Here is a 19,797-nt window from a genome sequence, read left to right on the forward strand (position 1 = left end):
AGAAGGATGTAAATCATTCACACCCTGCTTGATCATGTTAACTAGAACTTCAGAATCACTTTCAACCATCAGATATAGGCATGAATATAAAATAGTATTTTTACTCAAGAATTACATGACATGTTTTGGCAAATAGGTGATGTGTGTAGGTGACATGACATGACATGACATGACATGACATGACACCTAGTATTGAGGCCACAAATCCTAAGCTTCATTGAGGCCACAAATCATTTTTCTGTTAACAAATTAGCTCTTCTAGTATGAATCATTTTTCAACTGGACTTTTATAATGTTGATACCTATATATGATTAATGATCAAGGACAAATTTAAGACATTGCCTTGTATTCTAGATCCCTATCCTTTATTGCTAAATTGAAAACAGGGACGACTAGACCGAAAATTTGACCAATTTAGCCATCTTCCCATTTCAATCAAATAAAGAGTATGGGGTCCTCCCTTGGTCTTAGTCTTAGATTGATAAGGACGAGTCTTATATGGTAAAGACCAACAAAATAAGTCCATCTATGCTTTCTGTTTGTTTAATTGTGTTTATTCGTATGTAATGTTTTATTTAGGTACCAGCAATTCTTTAGCTTTCATGGCAAAGTTGATCTCTTTTGGGTTAAATACTTGTTACTCCTCAAACTTTTGCCTGAAAAACAGTTTAGTCCCTCGCCTTTCAAATTAAACTGGATAGTCCTTATTCTCTCTAATTCTCACACAACAGGTCCAAAACATGTCTAAAATGACTATTCTACCTCCAAGATCATTTTTTTATTTCTCTCTCTCTCTTTTTTTAATTTCTCTCACTTTATTTATTTATTTTTCTGCTTTTCTCTCTCTCCCTCTCCACAGATCGATATTGTCCTCCTCAGTCCTCACTAGACCCTCGCCGGAGTGCAACGACACGCCGTTGAAGACTCCGCCATCGCCCAAAACGACATCAGCTGGGAACTCTCTGTCAAGAGTGGAAGCTCCGACTGTAAGAATCCAAGGAGCGATGTTGGTGGCGGTAAACGCGCCGGGCCCGGAGTTTCCTGCAGAGGCCGAGACCAAAACGCCGTGCTGGGCCGCACCGAAAGCTTCGATTGTGATGGAGTCGCGATCGTACGACGGAGCTCCGCCGCTGGCTCCGACGGAGAGCGAGATTCTGTGGACTCCGTCGGCAATTGCTTGGTCCATGGCGGCGAGAATATCCGAATCAAAAAATCAAAAGTCCAGCAGATTTTATAGGCGGCGATTTTGGCTTTGCTGGCCATACCTCTGGCTTCGCTGTAGGCGTATTCGTAGAAGCTGGCGTTAGAAACCCTAGACCCGACAGAGGGAAATTATAGAGAGTATTGAGGACTGAGGAGGACAATATCGATCTGTGGAGAGGGAGAGAGAGAAAAGCAGAAAAATAAATAAAAAAAGAGAGAGAAATTAAAAATAAAAAATAAAAAAATGATCCTGGGGGTAGAATAGTCATTTTAGACTTGTTTTGGACCTGTTGTGTGAGAATTAGAGAGAATAAGGACTATCTAGTTTAATTTGAAAGGCGAGGGACTAAACTGTTTTTCAGGCAAAAGTTTGAGGAGTAACAAGTATTTAACCCATCTCTTTTTCTTTTGTGTACAAGATTGCTTTCATATTGTACTTGCTTTGACTATTCTTTCTGTTAGCCACTTTTGTTATTCTTTTCATGTTTTTGTTTTCGAGTATGCAACTCTGAAGCTCAAAAGATCAATTCATTGGTATTTAGATTATAAAGAATGAGATCTTGAAGCCAATTACATGGATACAGAATGCTAAAAACAACAGCCAATTCAAAATTGATGGATCAATCTGTTGGGTTGGTGCCTATCCCTCCTTGGTGGAGATATTTTGCATGGCATGAATGCATGGTATTAATTGTTTGCGCATTCAAGGTGACAACTTATGCATGGAAATTGATGCATGGTCAAGTTGATGCATTGGGAAGAAATGCATAGTTAAATTCATGTTTTGACATTTTTTAGTCTTCCTAGGGAGTTAATTAATGTGGGAGATGGGTGGTTAATTCATGTATGAGCATTGATGAAGTGAGTCTAGAGACTTCTATCAATGGTATAAATAGATGAAGCTTGTGTGGAGGCAAGCAAGGAGAGGTCAAGAGCAACTCTATGGGTCTTCGTGTATTGAAGCAAAGAGAGTTGTGTTCAAGAGTGTGAATAGCTCTTGGGGTAGAGTGATCTTCTAGGTTGAGAGAGGGTGTACAAGGGGTATCCTATTGGATACAAGGGCTTGGGTTGGGCATAAACTTGAGCGGTGTAATCTTGTACTTGTGTAATTCTCTCATTAGTGAAGGTGAAACAATCCAAGGACGTAGGCAAGGATATTGGCCGAACCTCGTTAAATCTTGTTGTCTTCTTGGCTTGGTTATTTCTTCTTTATATCTCTATTTTTAGTACTTGCGTGGCGGAGGGATTAAATTCCCTAACACAATCTGCTATTGGGTTGTCTCCTTGGAAAAGGGCATTATGCGCTTCTTAGACAAGCAGAGTTAAAAACATTGGTGGATCTGCATGCGAATGAGGTTTGCTTCTTACTAAATGCATAGAGCAAACAAGTTGAAGGAAATCTGTCTTTTGTGACAGACATCTGTTATGCAAAGCAAAGCCAGGGAAATGTGGAGATTTGTTACATCATGAAAGTACGACTATTGGTGATGCTTTGGATTTGATGTAGAAAACTTTTGCTCTGTGCCTTTTCTTATCTGTGTGTTGCCTGATTCTTTGGATTTGTGCTTATTTGTGGTTGCATAATGTTGATTTTGCAGGTGAGGCTTACTCTTGAGGAAAGGAGAGGAGACAATATGTGGGTTCCGACGATACACAGCAAAAGAGAGGAGACGAGAGGAGGGACAAGGGGATGGGAAGAGCATGAATCTGGTATTTGATTGTTAACGCATCAGGTGAAAGTCATTCAGTTTGTAATTGTCTCTTTGACTGCATGGGATGTGCTTATCTTTAGTGGATACAAGTTTTTCACCGGAGACAAAGGCAAGAAGGAAGAGATATTTTCATGTTTTTTTAAACCTTCAGCATTATGTTTTTTTTTTTTTTTTTTTTTTTTTTTTGGGATACGGTTTGGCCTAGACATTAAATATGCGAAGTGACATTTCATTTCGAGGTTGTTTTGGATGTGTATTGTTGTCAATATGAAAAAAAATGTGTGGTGGATTCTGCTCATAATTTTAAGGCAGTCAAGCAAACTCATATGGATGCCTTTCTATGATTCTTTTCCTAGAAGATCCCATGCGAATATTTTGCACATCATGTTGTACTGCAACTTCATTACCTTCAATGTTATTTGCTTTGGGAACCAAGAGTCAAATTTTCTAGAATTTCTGCCCCTCTGTCTAACCGTCATCTCTTTTTCATGCTTTCACTGAGATTGAAGGTTGCATTATCGAGCTCACCGCTAAACTGAAGCTTTTTTTAGTTTTACCCACTTAAGAGAAAGTCTTATGGAGATTCAATGCTAAATCAGACTTGGTAAGTTTGGTGGTCAACTGCAATGTCAAAAGACTCTTTAACCTGATAGTTAAAAACTTATGGTTCCCTTTGAGTTGCATTTAGTAGCACGACATGGTAGTAAGACACATTGATAAGTTACGTTTCTGAAAAGTGAAAACCATGTAAACAAACTAAGTTGATCATCTTTGAACAAAAACTTTTACTGTCCCAAGTTTTTGTTTTGTTTGGATATACCTCATGACATTTGGAAGCATTGCTTTTTTATATGAGTTGATTAATGACTGACATAGTCCCTCTATACTTCCTCAATGACTTATCTAAGGCATCCATCACCAGGTGGCAGGATGGAGTTCGATTCTATTAAGTATCATGTACATTTCTTCCCCTAGATTGGATCAACAGGTAATGGAGCACCTAGAGGAAACAAGCACTCTCAGCTTTACAATGTCAAGAAGGGTAAGAGTATGTAAAAATAAAATTTGCTAAATTTTGATCATATTAATTATTTCCAGCCACCATTCCAAAGCTTATGAGATCAAAATTTTTTGGATTATATAATGATTGAGATCAACCTTACTTTTGTAATTGTTTTTATGTCCCATAAAATAGCTAGGCAAGGTAAATTTGGGTCAGGCGGTTTGTTGCAGATGTAGGAGTTCATAGAGGTTTTTCAACAAAATTGTGGCCTTTATGCATGATTTTGAAGACAAGGAATTAATTGACATTTGAATTGATAGTGGCTATATCAGCTACCATTGGTTGTATTGCTCATTCAAAAAAATAAATTAAAATTAAAGAGACGATCACCAGAAAGGAAGGAATTGTTCAAAGCAAAACCGAGCAAGAATCCAAAAAGGCAAGTTTTAAAATTTTCGCTTCAATTCTAATTTCAGGATAAAGTTTTCCACTTAGTTTTTGCGTTTTATCTACTCTGTCCGTTCAATTTAGTCATCCCTTAGTTAATGAGCCAATCTTTTATGTATAACCTTCATATGCCCTGTTTATTTCAGAGACAACTATGAAGATGAAACAACACTATAAGATCAGACCAGCACAAATACATTGGTTCAATCTGACACAAAAGACCTTACCTAGCCACTTCTGCTTTGCAATCTTATGCTTTTTGTCAAGCTGTGTAACTTTTTTCAATAAGGATCATTCTCTATGTTTTTTGTAATGCTAACAGTCCTTGAAAAACAATCGACCAAAACAGCAGACATTTTGTACATCTACTTATCAATATACGTAAAAGCTTTTTTGCTATTCTTCTTTGTTTTCTCATTCGGTTTTTTAACTTTTTTTGCAACATTACACCAAGTTATTGCGACTAAAAAACCCGCAGCATCGCGCGGGTCTTTCTAACTAGTCTTTACTAAAGACCCCTCATTGCAAATGGAGAAGTTCCAAAACTTCATGGAAAACTTGCAGCCCTGAAAAATGTGACTTGAACTCATCACATCTCTAACGCCAGGAATGAGATATGCACACCATCAGGGGATTGAATTCATTAGCCTGCTGATATCAACTTGGAATAGGATTGAGAGTCAATCGCCCTGCCCTACACCCACAGGTAAGTCTCTGTAGGATCGTAAAAAATAATTTAGTAGCTCTCCTTATATTTTCTTTACTTTTTGATAACGTCGGTACTTTGCACAAAACCAATTTAAACAATGAAGCAAAATAAAGACTATTATAAAACGAGTTAACCAGTCAAGGCAACTGGTATACATTAGGAATTCCCCTGGAATCCATTTGCAACTGGTACATATAAGGAATTCCCCAGAATACATAACCTACGCAACTAAGCAAAATAAGTGCGCTGGACAGGGCACACAAGTCATCCACATGGAATAACTAAGGGTTCTTTTGTTTTGCATAAATAGGCAATGCAGGACGCAAAACCAACCAGCAGCTTGGCTTTAACCATAACGTCACTTGCTGATATGCCTTTGTGCTTGAGAAGTAAAACACAAACAATTATTCTTCGATGAGCTAAATCCAAACCCTGTAGCAACATTGGCCACTGCAAAAGAAAAACAGATATAAGTTAGTGTTGGGACTGTAAATATTAATATTACTATGTAATAATAAATCATTAGGAAAGTAAATATTTAGGACCTGTGCAGAAACTTCAAGTCAGCCTGATGATCTGAGAGGGTGCTTCAGAACTTTCATCAGCAATTCTTCCACTACTTTTATTACACGACTGAACAATAACATTCTCTAGCACAGCTTTTCCCTTGACGGAGAAGTTTGAAGTACCCCCACTACGACCAGAAACTGGAGTAGGGGCACCAGGTTTCTTTGAGGTAAGGTCTAGGCGCTCGAACATTCGTGCAACACCAGCAATTCCTGCAGTCATCTCACGTTGAACTCCTTTGCTCATCTCCTTGACTGAGTTGTTACGAGCAAGTAGCTTTTCCTTCAACCCTCGGGTGCCTTTGGAGATGGACTCTTTGTATCTTTGACAACATGAAAATTGTGCATATGAGCATAAAACAAACAATAGCAGTTTTTTTTTTTTTTTTTTTTTCTATAAAGAGTAAATATTATCTTAAATGAGGAGCGTGACAGAAACATTTGTACCTGGCTGAAGCAGCAGACAGCTTTGATTTGATTGACTCTGGAAAATTGAGCATCTCAGATGGGCTTTGTCTTTGTGGTCCATTAGGTGTTGGCTGGCCAAAGAGAACTCTGCATTGACCAAAGAAGTGGTAAGACACAGAAAAACAAACAGAAAAGGATGTGTAGGCAATAAGAAAAATTGAATAACTAAGTTTAGTTCATGATTCATTTATATATGATATAAATACTTTCTCCGGCCTTAATATTTCAGTGCAAACTGTATTCTACGTGAATCAATACAATGCAGTGGCTGGGAGTATTAATTTTCATTCATGAGCTTCATGGAATATTTTCTCCGGTTCTGGAGTGCATGCTAAAAAAACTGAATAATAATTTCATGCCTGGCCACATTTGGAAAATACTTCCGGCCCTAGGTGCATACCTTGGTTTGAAAGGAACATCATTGTTGGCAGCAGTGCTGCAGATAAAAGATGGTGGAGGTTGAACAACAGGTGGTCTTGGAGAAGTTGGTGAATCACCTCCTGGTGAACCATAGGTGAAACTTGGACGTTCTTCAGGAGAAGTTGGGTGTGCTTGCTCCATACCAGAAACATTTTCACGAGGGGAAAAATTAAAACCATTGGAAGGGCCCAGTCCAGAATATCTGTGTCTTTCCCTTCTGCGTACATAACGAGCCCTGCTAGACGCAGCAGCAAGATGCTGCATAATACGCTCGTCCAAATCGGAGTCATCTGAGAACGAATCCTAAAAATGCAATTTTCCCATTAATAAAAATCCATTCTCAACAACCAAATATTTCAAGTATAACAAATTTCTCAAATCATTAGAATCTCACATGTTCAAAGTCAAAGTCCTCAGAGGAATTATGAAAAGTTGGGGGGGCAATGGAAGATATGTTTCTTGCCCTTGAGCGCTTCTCATTCTGTACAACATCTAGAAGCCCTTGGCTGAACAAAACAGTTAATTGACATATTCCAAAACAGTTAATTGGCTGAACAAATAAGATTATCATAGAGAAATTAAAGAGAAGTAGCATATTCCAAAACTCGAGAAAGTAACATACCTAGCCGGATCCTTCAAGACAAGTAACTGCCAACAAATTGGGCATTCTTTACTTCTTTGTGACCTGAAGAAAGATCAAGTTCAATAAGAAAAAACCATTCATACAACACAGCAATTTGCATCTGTGGGTAACAGATAAATAAGAGATAACTGATTCGTAAACTAAATTGGCTTTACCATTCTAATATACAGTGGAGATGATAGTCATGTTTGCAGCTGGTAATCTGAAACAAGAACGAAATTCTAGGAGTCAACACTCATTTAACACCTAAACTAACAATCACCAAATAACTTTCAACTGATCACATCATCACTCCAAATCCTCATATCACCAAGAAACAGACTATGCTTGACAGAACTTCACATGCTATACGATAGTTACAAATCAACCAATGGAACTTAACATCTGAACCAACGAATAGCTTAATATAGATGTATTATACATTATTTCCATGCTACAATAATACAACATATCGAAATTCAATCAAACAGAAAACTACACACACTGCTCTATCACCAAAAACCAAAACCACAGTGGATCACAATTCATATCCCGTATAAAAACCAGCAATTACAGATTCCAAAAGTACATTCAAAACTAGAATCACTCTTTACGAACAGCATTTCGAAACAGAGACCCAGTGATACTGTCACTTGGGTAGTGCCAAAAACACCGAATTCAACCAAAAGAAACAAACTTTTTTTCGAGCTGTGCAAATGATCTTACAGTGGCTGGGTCATCGGAGCAGAAAGGCTCGAGGCAGATACTGCAGGAGTCTTCATACGGCTCGTCGGGAAAAGCAGATACAGAGGAGGATGGAGTCCAGATGGGTATTGGGTTATCAGAAGAAGAAGAGGAAGGAGCGAAAGATGCCATTTTGGAGTGAGCAATGTGGGGATTGGAGGGGATGGCAGAGGAAAAGGTAAAGGTAGTGACTTTATGGTGGGAGGAGACGATGGAGATTAATAATAAGAAGAAGAAAAGAACCCTACAAAAGTGTCGAATGAGGGAATGAGAGAGTACACAGGGTCAAAGTAAGGAATTTTAAGGGGCAGAGAAAGATGAAGGGGCTCAGAAAACTCTGCCACCTAAACCGATTCACACGTTTTTTTGATTTGATGGAATCAAAACTCGATTTGATGCAAATCAAACCCTGATTTGTTCTTTAGTCTTTTTATCATTTCCTCCTTTCAGTTTTGGGTTATTGCTCTCTAGTACATTCTTCTTCTTCTTTTTTTTCTTTTTTTTTTAATTCTTTTACGAAATGCAAGAACACTGCAATCTATTTAAAACCACAAAACTTTAAGAAATATCGTGTGTCAAATGATTAGAAAGTAATAAATTTGATAAAATAGGTCAAAGTTTTGATTATTTGTTACAAAATGACAATTCATATGAGTAGTGTTGCTACTAATAAGCAAGTCAAATATTTGAAGAAGAAGGCATGTAATCTCTTACATATCCACGTTAACATTGCACAAATTAATACAATTATTAAGTTTGGAGAAAAAGATATAGGTAGATTACTAAAAGAGACTAGAGAATAAAATCATACACATGTAATTGTTAATTGATACATTTGTTTTTAAGTATGATTCGTAATCAAAACGATTTGAGAAGCTTTGGAATGATTCTGCTATTGTTGCTCCTGCTATTGTCGCTAGTACTATGGCCTGGTTTGAAGAGTATAGTAGCATAAACAAGGCTACTGGCAGTCAGGCTTCTCCTCGACTTAAAGGCAATCAACCTTGGCGCCCACCTATAGCAGGGATGCTAAAATTGAACACAGATGGAGCATTTCTACACTCAGCAACTCATGGAGGGGTGGGAGGTGTCTTGCGGAATGAAAATGGTGAATTCATTGCTGGATTTGCTTATCATAAAGAGTATGTCACTTCTGCAATGCATGTGGAACTTCTTGCAATTAAACATGGGTTAGAATTGTTGCAAGCCATGACAGTAACGAATGTTATTGTTCAAAGTGATTGTCTCTTGGCTATAAAGGCTATTTGTGAGGAGGGTGAGGATTTCACACCTCTAGGCAACTTAGTGGACGATATCAAGGCACTTCTTCATCAGTTGCCTTCGATTGGGATACAACATGCTTATCGAACCTCCAATAGAGTAGCCCACAGGTTTGCAAGTTATGGTTTTGATGCTAATACCCATATCGAATGGTTCTCAAACGCTCCAGAGTTTGTTCTGGATGCCCTCATTTACGATTGTAATTGTATGTTTCAATAATAAAAGTTTTTTGTAAGCGATTTGAAAGTTTTTATTAATCATTCAAGTATTAAATTTAAGAGTGATTTTTCAATACTTTACCCAAACTTATATGAAGAGGGAAAAACAATGACACGACATTGATAAAGATGTTCCCGGAGTAACTAGCGCCTCTAGATGAAAATACTAAACCTGAATTTCCAAGCGGTAGAACGAGATTCCTAAAATGAGTAAGCCCTTCAGAAGAAATGAAACAAAATGTGAAGGGCCATAAGGAAAGAGGTACAATGATGGTAGATTTTAGAGCTTAAATTAGGACATGTCTCATTGTATTGACCGTCCACCAACTCCAACCGCACTCCCAACCGACGTGTCTATCTACGTGACCCTCTTAACTCATCTCCAACCAAAACAAATAAAAAACGTACACCCAATACGACACCGTTGGCTTTTGCCGCCGCTTCTAGACAGTAACTCCCATCTCTAATCCTCTACAGTCCAGTACACACTTCATATCCTCAGACTCTGCTTCAATGGCTACACTATCACCTACCCAGCTTCTCCCTCTATCACCCCCAATTCATACTTCAAATTCCCGCCATGCCCATTTGAGCTTCCAATCCCTAAACCCTAACCCTAGAATCTTCTCATTCAATTCCTTTGTATCAAATTTTAGTCCTTTACCGGCGGTTCTGAGCTCTTCTCCGACCTCCACTGAATCCGACTCCGATAACGATGACGTCACTCTCCGGCGAATTTGCGAGCCCCATGTTCCGGACCACATACTGTGCAGAATGGAGGAATTGGGATACGTGGCGCCGACGCCGGTGCAGCGGCAGGCTCTGCCGACTCTGTTTTCCGGGCGGGACTGCATACTTCACGCCCAGGTCTAAATTCGTAATTACTTTGATGGGTCCGGGGTTGTTTTGGAAAGGTAAAGTTTGAATCTTGGGTTGTGGGTTTTGGTGATTTGTGTAGACAGGTTCTGGGAAGACGCTGACGTATCTGCTTTTGATATTTGCTGTGGTGAAGACTCAGAGATCGGCTGTGCAAGCCCTCATTGTAGTGCCCACTAGGGAACTTGGCATGCAAGTAAGAAACTTATATTGTGTTTGTATTGTATCATTGTAATGGTGATTTCCTGTGATGCGGTTGAAAGGAAATGACTGTGTGTGTATTGATGAGTTAGGTTACGAGGGTTGCTAGAATGTTGGCGGCGAAGCCGAAGGAGGGGGAATTGGAGCAGAAAGGTTGTACTGTTATGGCTCTTTTGGATGGAGGAATGTTGACAAGGCACAAGAGTTGGTTGAAGGTGCTGCATTTTTAGTTTATACTATTACTTGCATTTGCATACTAGTAGTGGTTTGGTTTTCTTTAGTTGTTTTATCTTGTCGTGTAATGGACTAGATTCTATCATTCTGAGGAAGGAATATACACTATCGAGGTGCTTATTGAGAGTGATTATATTGTCTCAGGCAGAGCCACCTACAATTGTTGTGGCGACGATAGGGAGTTTGTGCCAAATGCTTGAGAAGCGTATCATTAAGCTTGAATCTATGCGAGTGCTGGTGATTGATGAGGTAAATTGGAAGAAAATTTTGTATTTAGTTATCCCGTCAGCTATTTTGTGGCATAGATTTTAAAGTTTCAACACTATTATGGCAGATGGGACGTTCTATCAGTTTTGCCATATATTAATGTTTCATATGCATTGTTTGGTTAGGTTGATTTTATGTTTGGTTCAAAACAAGTCAGTTCTCTTCGGAAGCTTTTGACATCATATTCGTCAATCAATAGCCGTCAGACTGTTTTTGCCAGTGCTTCCATTCCACAGCATAGGCGATTTTTACATGATTGTATACAACAGAAATGGACCAAGGTTTGCTGCTATAGTTCTTGTTTCCACTTTACACCTTTATTTGGATACTCTGCTGCCTCTATGTTTTTCTGTACATGCATAATGGTGTGTATACACTGTGCAGAATGATGCAATTCATATCCATGTCAATCCGGTTCAGCCCATGCCATCATGTTTACACCATAGATTTGTGGTATGAAAATTCTTCAATCCTTGTAACCAACTTCATTCTGCTATCTGGTTTTTCTGTCATTTTATGTTCTTACTAACCTGATTTAGGATCTGCAAAAATCTGTCATGTCTTAACAGATAAGTGGTAAAAACAGAAGGCATGAAACCTTGTTGTCCTTATTGCAGTCCGATGCACTGCAGTCTGGCATTATTTTTGTCGGTGAGCAGGTTTGTGCTACATATCCTTGTCTCTGTTTTGATTTTTTAGGCTGAAGAAATCCTATAATTTTATGCTGAAGCCGAGCGTCATCTGATCAATGCTTTACCCAGAGGTAGTTATATAATGAAGGGTGTCATTTAGGCAATTCATGTATATAAAAGCTTACAATCTATAGTTGTTTTCTAAGTTGGATGTTTCATGTTCCTTATAACTATATAGATGGATTCCTATCTAAGTAATATAAATTCTTATCTATTTGTTCAGTCCGAGAAGTCAAAGAAGGCTGGAAATGCTCCACCAACAACTCTATTAGTTGATTTCTTGAAGGCTTCATATCAGGGATGTTCAGACATCCTCCTTTTGGAAGAAGACATGAATTTCAACTCACGTGCAGCTTCTCTATCAGTAAGTAATGCTGGAGTCTTCAAAACTAAACACATTATATTTGACTTTTTATTGATTCATGTGACATACATTGCAAGTATACATAGGAACCACTGAGATATAATCAAGCTAATGTCATCTTCTCAAAACCAAAAACTGATGATAGTAGTTTAAACAAATGTTGAAAGTTGTCATTAGAGCTTTGGGTCGTGACATACGGGCAATTACTTCTTTGCAATTTCATATATAAGGGAACAGAAACTGAGATGGAGTGCTGAAAGCCTTGAATAGGAAGGCCTTTCTGTTTTCAAGTCCCTGAGATACCTTTTGAAAGTATCCAAACTTTCCAATTCTTGACCCTGTACTCTTGTTGTTTGGATCAATATGTTTTCATTGTTGAACTCTTCTGACATATCTATCTATTTAATTTAGGAACTGAGACAAGGAAGCAGCTATCTCCTTGTGTCAACAGATATAGCGGCTAGAGGGGTTGACCTACCAGACACCACTCACATATACAACTTTGATCTACCAAGAACTGCTGTTGATTATCTTCATCGAGCTGGGAGAACAGGTAGGAAACCGTTTTCAGGCAAGAAATGCACTGTAACCAACATTATAATGTCAGAGGAGCGATTTGTTTTGCAAAAATATGAAAATGAACTGATGTTTAACTGTGAAGAGCTAATTGTATAGAATCAATGTTATCTCAATTTTGTACACAACTTGCCCTTTCTTTGGAGCTGTTTCAATCCATCTTGCTTTGATATCCAAACACATCATGTTTGAGACTAGAATGAGTCACTTTCCTTATGGGAGGACGATTATACAGTGACAAAGAGGGGTCTAATGGAAGAACAATTCTGGAAATATAATCATAAATGCTTTTTGACCTGCAAGTTTGATAGAGATGGAAATGCGTTATGGCATCTAAATCATATCAACGTTTAATGGGTCAAGCCACATGGGGATGTTCAATCAGTCTTTCTTCAAAATCCTTATCTTTCGTGAGAAATTAATGTTGTCACACCTTCAGCCGCTGAAGGTGTATTTTGGCACCCTCAACACGCTCAATACATTGTCATCACTGGATAATTATGACTTGCGCAAGTCTTTGATTTGATGAATCATTGAACGAGTTATTGTATATAAATAAAATGGCAGAATTTCTTGTACAACAAGGTTTATACACATTCGCATGATAGAAGTGTCTTGCTCTACTTACATGAGTAGTTTATAGAGGGATATTGCATCATCTCTTTTAGTTCGGTCCCTCTCTTTTAGTTCCATCCAGATATACCCAAAAACCAAGGATGGAGGGATGTTTTAGATCGAAAGTCCATCTTGGATAGTTGAATTTTTCAATATAACAGTTACACCAGAGCGGATGTAAAACCCTTCCGAAGATCTGTCAGCCTCTTGTACTCCCTGAAATTACATACATAAACAGAAAATGGAAATTAAAAGGAATTGAATAAACTACATCAATGTTGTAAAGCACAGAAAACTGATCTGGAAGATCAGAAGTCGCATTCAAGTTTTAGGAAATGTAACTCGGCCGTACCTCGGTGTTTGCAATAACAACATTCTTCCCGATTCTAGCGTTTTTGTCAATAATGCAGTCTCTGCAAATAACATCAAGATTCATGAATTATGAGAAGAAAGAATTTGAGCATTGTAACTAGTGAAAAACAAAGGGAGGTTTTAAGCAGCTTGTACTTGATTTTTGTGTTCTCTCCTATTCCAACGGGAACTCTTCCTTCAGCTAACAGTGATACCACCTCAGAATCGGTTTCGTAGTAATCAGCACCAAGCATCACGGTGTCCTGCATGTATTTTGATAATCATAAACAACCTTGCCAACTTGAGCTACACATAATGAGAAACTGTAGAGAGCAAACCTTAAGGTGAACATTTGCGTTTATCCGGGATCTGATACCGACAACACTGTGCTCTATAAAGCAATTGGTTAAGAAACTTCCATGCGATATGATGGAGTCAACAATCTGCACAAGAACAAGGCAGAGTGTTACAAAACAAAATTATCTGGCTTGATACATCTTAGAGGTACCTTCTCTATATTCTTGGTTTTGTCGAGAGCATTGTTGTGCTTGAACAACTAATCTGATTTAGCTCTTCACATGGATAGATATCATGCATTTTTATGCAACTTCTTTCTTAGTTGAGGAGCTTCAAGAGAAAATCAAAGACGAGTCCTTCAAGACTACTAACCTTGCTACCATCAATCTTTGATGGAGGTAAGTTTCTTCTTGAAGTATACATTGGCTTTGCTGCATCATAGAAACTAAACTTGTTTGGCTGAAAGAACCGAAGAAAATAGGGTCAGATTCTGTACAAGTTCATCCAAAATTATGATTAATGAATCATGATACACCCGACATTAGAAGATCACCATTGTAACTTTGTTTAAGCACTTGCTACTTTACCATCTTGCTTTCTACTTACATGCTGAGTGAGGGCAAGGTTTGCCTCGAAGAAGGATCTGATGGTTCCGATGTCTTCCCAGTAATCATTAAACAGATAAGCCTGCACAAAATACATAGCAAAGTCAATAGCAAGGTTAGTGAGTTCGAATTAGATGTGCATGTCTTGATAGCATGTATATTGAGTTTAAAAAACACATATAAATATTATGAGACAGAGATTCAATATAAACCTTTATGAAAAATTCATTAGCTGAGGCTGGAATAATCTCTGATCCAAAGTCATTTGCAGTCGGGAAGCGCCATCTGGCTCAAATAGTTAGCACAATTTTCAAATATCTGTAACATTGGGTGTGTGTAGGTGCATATGTATATGAGTTTCTTTAACCCAGATAAACTTTACATGATTAGCACCTTAGAAGATTCAGAAGTATCTCCTTCTTGAAGACGTACACTCCCATTGAAGCAATGTATGGCTTCTTTACTGCCTCATCCACAGAAAGTCCCAGAACTGTCGTATCTACTGCCTGGAGTTTGCAGTAGTGTGAGCATATAAGTCACTATAGGCTTCTGCCAGTTCAAAATGTCAATTATTAGTGATAGCATTAGGTATGAGTGTATGACTATTACCATTGCCTTCAGGTCAGCTCCTTTAGGCTTTTCACTGAACGAGAGGACCTTTCCTTTCTTGTCTATCTTCATCAGACCAAAATCTGAGGCACGACTGCCATGGAGAGAGAGAGAGAGAGAGAGAGTTTAAATGTTGATCTTCAAATTTATATTACCAGGAAAATTTAAAGTCAATAAAACTAGGAAAATTCAAGAGAAACATAGTTCTGGTGAGATTAATAGCGTACCTGTCATCCATTGGCAAACAAGAAATGGTAATATCTGCACCACTTTCCCGGTGATTCTGTAGAGTGAGATAAATTTATTATGTTTGAGAATTGGAGTTCTGAATGTATTTAGCTAAACAAAGCTAAGATGCTGTGGTTTACTTGAATGTAGTCCATGTAGTCCATTCGATACAAGTGATCTCCAGATAGAATCAGGACATCCTCAATGTCTCTACTTCTTGCATCCTGCAGCATGAATAAGACAGGTGTATGTTATCATGCCACCAGTTTTTTAGGGCCATCCTACTCAAGATACAGTCTTTAGTTCCCAAAAACAACTATGTGCATAACAATGAGCTAGAATTTTTATCGGTTTATGGAATGATGATTTTTTGTGTGTCTAATCATAAACAGCTCAGAGTGAGAGTACTAGTTCAGTTTCAACCCACTGTAAATGCAACCACTTGTGAATATGTGATTGATATATTTTTATCACAGTGTGGAAGCTAGTGAGAAGTTCATGAGCCAATAATGACTTCAAAGTAAAGAATAAATAGTTTCATCCTCACTGTATTTCTTGTTTAACGCATGCCATGACTTTTGCTCTTCAATATAACTGGATGCTCCCTCAGCATACCGTGGTCTTAACTAATATGATTGTTTGAACAAAATAATGACCTCTGAAGTATAGTTTTCTAATCCTACTCACTTTCCGGTTTGTAAATGCAAAGTTCTTTAGCAAAGGACAAGATTTGGACTTATGAACTCAAGCCAATATAAACTAGTTGCTAATGATCGAATAAACAAGATGGTGGTTCAAGAGGACCCAGACATCCGATCGTGTTATTTGGAAAGTGAGTAGGTATTAACCAGAGGGTCAGCATCCATTTCTCGTAGTTTTAATGGTGAAGGAGTTCCTGCAATCTTCTTGTTACTGTGATGTACACATTCATTGAAAATAAAATAAAAAATTGATTGTGACACTGAAAGTGTAGCTCTAAAAAAGCCTACTGCAGTGAATCTAACTGACCACACTTATTGGAACCTAGGTGGCCACAACATGCAGCAGCAACATTATTTCAGCCATGATGTACAGATTTTTAGTGCCTATTCCAACTGATGAAATTGTTCCGGTGAATGAAACACTAAATGATCTCCTCAAACCGCACACCAATTCAGGATCAAGAAACTACTATATGGTTTTGTTATCAACTATGTGCTTGATGGTTCGAAGGGAAAAATTACTAAAAAGAGCAGCTGTGGTGCAAGAGAAGAAATCAGGAAGAGTGTTTTGGACTATGCTCCAGGTATGCAATTCTAAACAGCTAACAACGTTAAGGTTGTGAAGGGAAAAGGTGGATTTGTCTATAGAGTGATGCAGGAGTGTGTTTGGAGACTCGGGAATTCGCTGATGCAGTGAATCACACCAATTTCCCTTCAGAAATTGTAACCAAAGGAAAGCCTTGCACACATTCTATGCTCATAGCTAGTTTTCCACAGTTTGTATAATCTCTATACTACAAAATTCAGGTTCTGAAATTTTTTTGGATTTTATTAAATGAATTGTTGGGTTTGAGTACCTCAAAAAGCCAATGGAACTGTCGAACAGCATCTGCAGTGCCCTGGAACCATCTCTGACCTGACTCTCCCGGAGTTTGAGTAGCAGCTAGAACCTGTCATGCCAAAGGGTGTGTGTAACATTTTGTCAAAACTACTTGCTGGCTAAGACAATATTAGTTTCATTGAAGCTAACATACCTCTACATAGCCATCGCCAAATGTTGTACCGCTGCCAAAGTTGTAAGCTCGGGAAATGTGCCTGTTGAGTGATGCTGAGTTGTACTGAGTGAGGATATAGACTTTGTTGATTCCACTGTTTATGCAGTTGCTCATTGGCACATCAATAAGTCTGTATGCTCCCCCTATTGGGACCTAAGAAGAACATAATGTAGCATAACAAGTAACATTAATCACTCAGAAAGTGTTGACGGACTTGTATATGATCACACAAAATAAGGAAGTTGCAGCTTTGTAGAAAGAAAGAGAGAGCTTACAGCAGGCTTTGCTCGCCGTTTGGTGAGTGGGAAAAGACGAGTACCAGCTCCACCTCCCAGTACAATTGCAACGACGGTCTTTGGATTTCGCCTCTCTACATCCATGTCCCTTAACTGCACTAGACCAATTGCCAGTTGGTTATGAAGCAGAAACTTGTTACAGTCCTTTGATCTCCCACTTCAGACGTTAATTGGGTGTGTTCATATTTTCACTTGGTAACAAAAGTAGTGGTAGAGAGTGCAGTCCTTTCTACAGTTAAAGTAGTTTTTTTTTTTTTTTTTTTTTTTTTTTGTCTAATTACTGTTATATATAGTAGTTATGAACAAAAATTTGAAATACATAACTAGTTAACTACTAAGACTGAAGTTTGAGTCTTGCTCTCTTAATCATGGACTCCAATTCGACCGATGTGAATTGCTTAATGATGTCAAATATGTGCATTTGCATGCCATCTTATGTCCAAAACATAAGCCTAATAAGGTTTCAAATAATTTTAAAGGTCATCGAAGATTTAGGCCTCTGCATCTAAAAGCATATATATTGTGTTTTTCACATTGCATCGCATTGCTTAAAAATTTCAAATTTCATCATTAAAGTAAAAAAATGTAACATTTTAGTCCAATTGTTAATTTTGTGCTACAATTTGATAATTTTTTTTTTCTTTGTAGACAAAGTCGAGATAAGCTATTTTTACCTCAAGACAAAATCAAACTTCTTAAACAAAAAGGTGCAAATGTTAAACATTATACTCGAAGGGGGAAAAATTTAATTAGTCCCCAACCAAAAATCAAATAGAAATATCAAAAGTCATGAACTCATGATTAGCAATTAGCTTACGACATGCATTTTGTTTAATACTACTTATGATTGTCTAAATGAGACTCTGTTTAGGCCAATGCATGCATGTTTCATGTATTCGTCTATGTTGTGAGTTTTTGAAAGCTCACCTTGACCTCACCAATTACATCAGCGGCAGTAAGAGACATACAAACATGTCCATTCTTCTTATTCTTCATGCTACCACCTCCTTGCTGAACCTGACTCAGCTGCAGCTTCTTCCCCATCACTTCTCCATTGCAAAACTTCACAAGCCCCCTCGGATTCCTCCCCGCCAGCCCCGCTGCGCCGCATGACTGGATAGCAGCGGAGAGGGAAATCCGGCAATGATCGGCCGACACTGCCATTGTTGTTCTTGGATTTTGAAAATCCAAGGAGAAGATTGGAATTGCTATAAATGGAGGGAGTGGTTTATATGTGCAAGGTCCGTGACTCCGTGAGTAAGGGAGGTCTAAAGTTTACATGGATGATGCATGATATTTTGGCCACGCTATCCATATTCATTTGCATCCACCAGTTACATATTGTGTTTGTCTCCTTGCAAAAGAAGAGAAACATCCATTTCCATATTAATCCTCTCTCTGGTTGAGAATTTACGGATCAAAGAATATGCTGAAGGCTCAAGGGTTGCCTTCAGACCACCAGATTCCCTTGCAAAGTATTAGCAAGTTACATTTGGACGTGAGTTTTTCATTTTCTTTGACAATCAAGACTGATCAAGTACCATATATTAAAACTCAGGGTTGTAAATATATAAGGTCTTGATTACATTTCATCAAAAATAACCTTGGCCGAAATTTGAGTAAAAATAGAATTAACTTGCACAAAGATTTTCTTTTTATAACGGTATAGAAACAAATGAACTATTTAATTATAAACTAATTGAAGTTATACACAACCGATTACAAATATTGATTTCTGCAGCTTGACTGAATTAAAGATCCTAGTTCTTCTCATTTTTTAAAACTACATACAGATATATGAAAAGTGGTACTTCTTCATAGCAGTAAAGTCGTGTATAGCCACTTAATTTCCTGTTGAAGTTGACAACAAACAAACCTATAGTTTTGTCCAATATCTCATTTGGTGATCACTCTTTTAGTATATAGTTCATTTAAAACCTGAAATTACAGTACACTAATTACACACGACTCCAATTCTCTTCCATCTCATTATCTTTGTCTCTACTATAATTCTTATTCTACACTTGCATGGTATGTCAGTATTGTATCTAGGCTCTTGTAATGATAAATAGAAAAATAACACAATCGAAAAATATAGAGGATATGATTCGCATTTTCGCATGCATTATCTCATTCATGCACAAACACTGTGGCTATTTAGTCATGAATATTATATGTTTTTGTTGCTCATAAATACCATGTGTAAATCTTTCATTCTCAACGGCAACTTCTCCAACGATGAGGGTTTGGGTGCTCTAATAAGGCCTCTCTGGTTTGGGCTCATGTTCTTCTTCTGGTCTTATTCTGTTGGTAGCTGGTCTTGTGGCTTTGGGCTCTTGGGCTGTTATATTGTTTTCTCAGCCTTCTGGCTTTTAAGTTTATGGTTTGCTGTAAGGGAGAATTCCACAAATGGTCACTCAACTATGACGCATTCGA

At 38.0% G+C, this 19,797-nt stretch overlaps 3 protein-coding genes across 6 annotated transcripts; 1 reads left to right on the forward strand and 2 right to left on the reverse strand.

Annotated features, from left to right (window-relative positions):
* Window positions 1-5,175: 5,175 nt before the first annotated feature.
* On the reverse strand, window positions 5,176-8,250 carry LOC133709900 (E3 ubiquitin-protein ligase RHF1A). 2 transcript variants are annotated; one of them, XM_062135846.1, is made up of 8 exons: window positions 7,878-8,250; window positions 7,328-7,374; window positions 7,152-7,214; window positions 6,924-7,035; window positions 6,510-6,832; window positions 6,089-6,196; window positions 5,621-5,964; window positions 5,176-5,525 (listed from the first exon to the last, which is right to left on the reverse strand). In XM_062135846.1, the coding sequence occupies exons 1-7, from the start codon at window positions 8,025-8,027 to the stop codon at window positions 5,634-5,636; spliced, it is 1,134 nt and encodes a 377-aa protein (XP_061991830.1). In that variant the 5' UTR covers window positions 8,028-8,250; the 3' UTR covers window positions 5,176-5,525; window positions 5,621-5,633. The 2 variants fall into 2 exon arrangements, with proteins under 2 accessions (XP_061991830.1, XP_061991829.1); XM_062135845.1 differs by having other exon boundaries at window positions 5,176-5,507; window positions 7,878-8,248.
* A 1,494-nt stretch (window positions 8,251-9,744) lies between these two features.
* On the forward strand, window positions 9,745-12,732 carry LOC133709899 (DEAD-box ATP-dependent RNA helicase 58, chloroplastic). 3 transcript variants are annotated; one of them, XM_062135842.1, is made up of 9 exons: window positions 9,745-10,261; window positions 10,353-10,466; window positions 10,564-10,686; window positions 10,850-10,954; window positions 11,098-11,253; window positions 11,357-11,425; window positions 11,542-11,631; window positions 11,888-12,028; window positions 12,440-12,732. In XM_062135842.1, the coding sequence occupies exons 1-9, from the start codon at window positions 9,908-9,910 to the stop codon at window positions 12,701-12,703; spliced, it is 1,416 nt and encodes a 471-aa protein (XP_061991826.1). In that variant the 5' UTR covers window positions 9,745-9,907; the 3' UTR covers window positions 12,704-12,732. The 3 variants fall into 3 exon arrangements, with proteins under 3 accessions (XP_061991826.1, XP_061991827.1, XP_061991828.1); XM_062135843.1 differs by having other exon boundaries at window positions 10,128-10,261; window positions 10,357-10,466; XM_062135844.1 differs by lacking the exon at window positions 9,745-10,261 and adding an exon at window positions 10,263-10,308 and having other exon boundaries at window positions 10,407-10,466.
* A 400-nt stretch (window positions 12,733-13,132) lies between these two features.
* Window positions 13,133-18,620, reverse strand: LOC133712569 (glucose-1-phosphate adenylyltransferase large subunit 3, chloroplastic/amyloplastic). Its single transcript, XM_062138674.1, has 15 exons — window positions 18,289-18,620; window positions 17,341-17,454; window positions 17,045-17,218; window positions 16,868-16,960; window positions 15,450-15,533; window positions 15,309-15,364; window positions 15,082-15,175; window positions 14,866-14,978; window positions 14,685-14,757; window positions 14,474-14,554; window positions 14,240-14,326; window positions 13,909-14,013; window positions 13,727-13,833; window positions 13,572-13,632; window positions 13,133-13,435 (listed from the first exon to the last, which is right to left on the reverse strand). The coding sequence occupies exons 1-15, from the start codon at window positions 18,523-18,525 to the stop codon at window positions 13,334-13,336; spliced, it is 1,581 nt and encodes a 526-aa protein (XP_061994658.1). The 5' UTR covers window positions 18,526-18,620; the 3' UTR covers window positions 13,133-13,333.
* Window positions 18,621-19,797: the final 1,177 nt, after the last annotated feature.

Source organism: Rosa rugosa, chromosome 5 (assembly GCF_958449725.1).
Source record: "Rosa rugosa chromosome 5, drRosRugo1.1, whole genome shotgun sequence".
In the NCBI taxonomy this organism is placed as follows: domain Eukaryota; kingdom Viridiplantae; phylum Streptophyta; class Magnoliopsida; order Rosales; family Rosaceae; genus Rosa; species Rosa rugosa.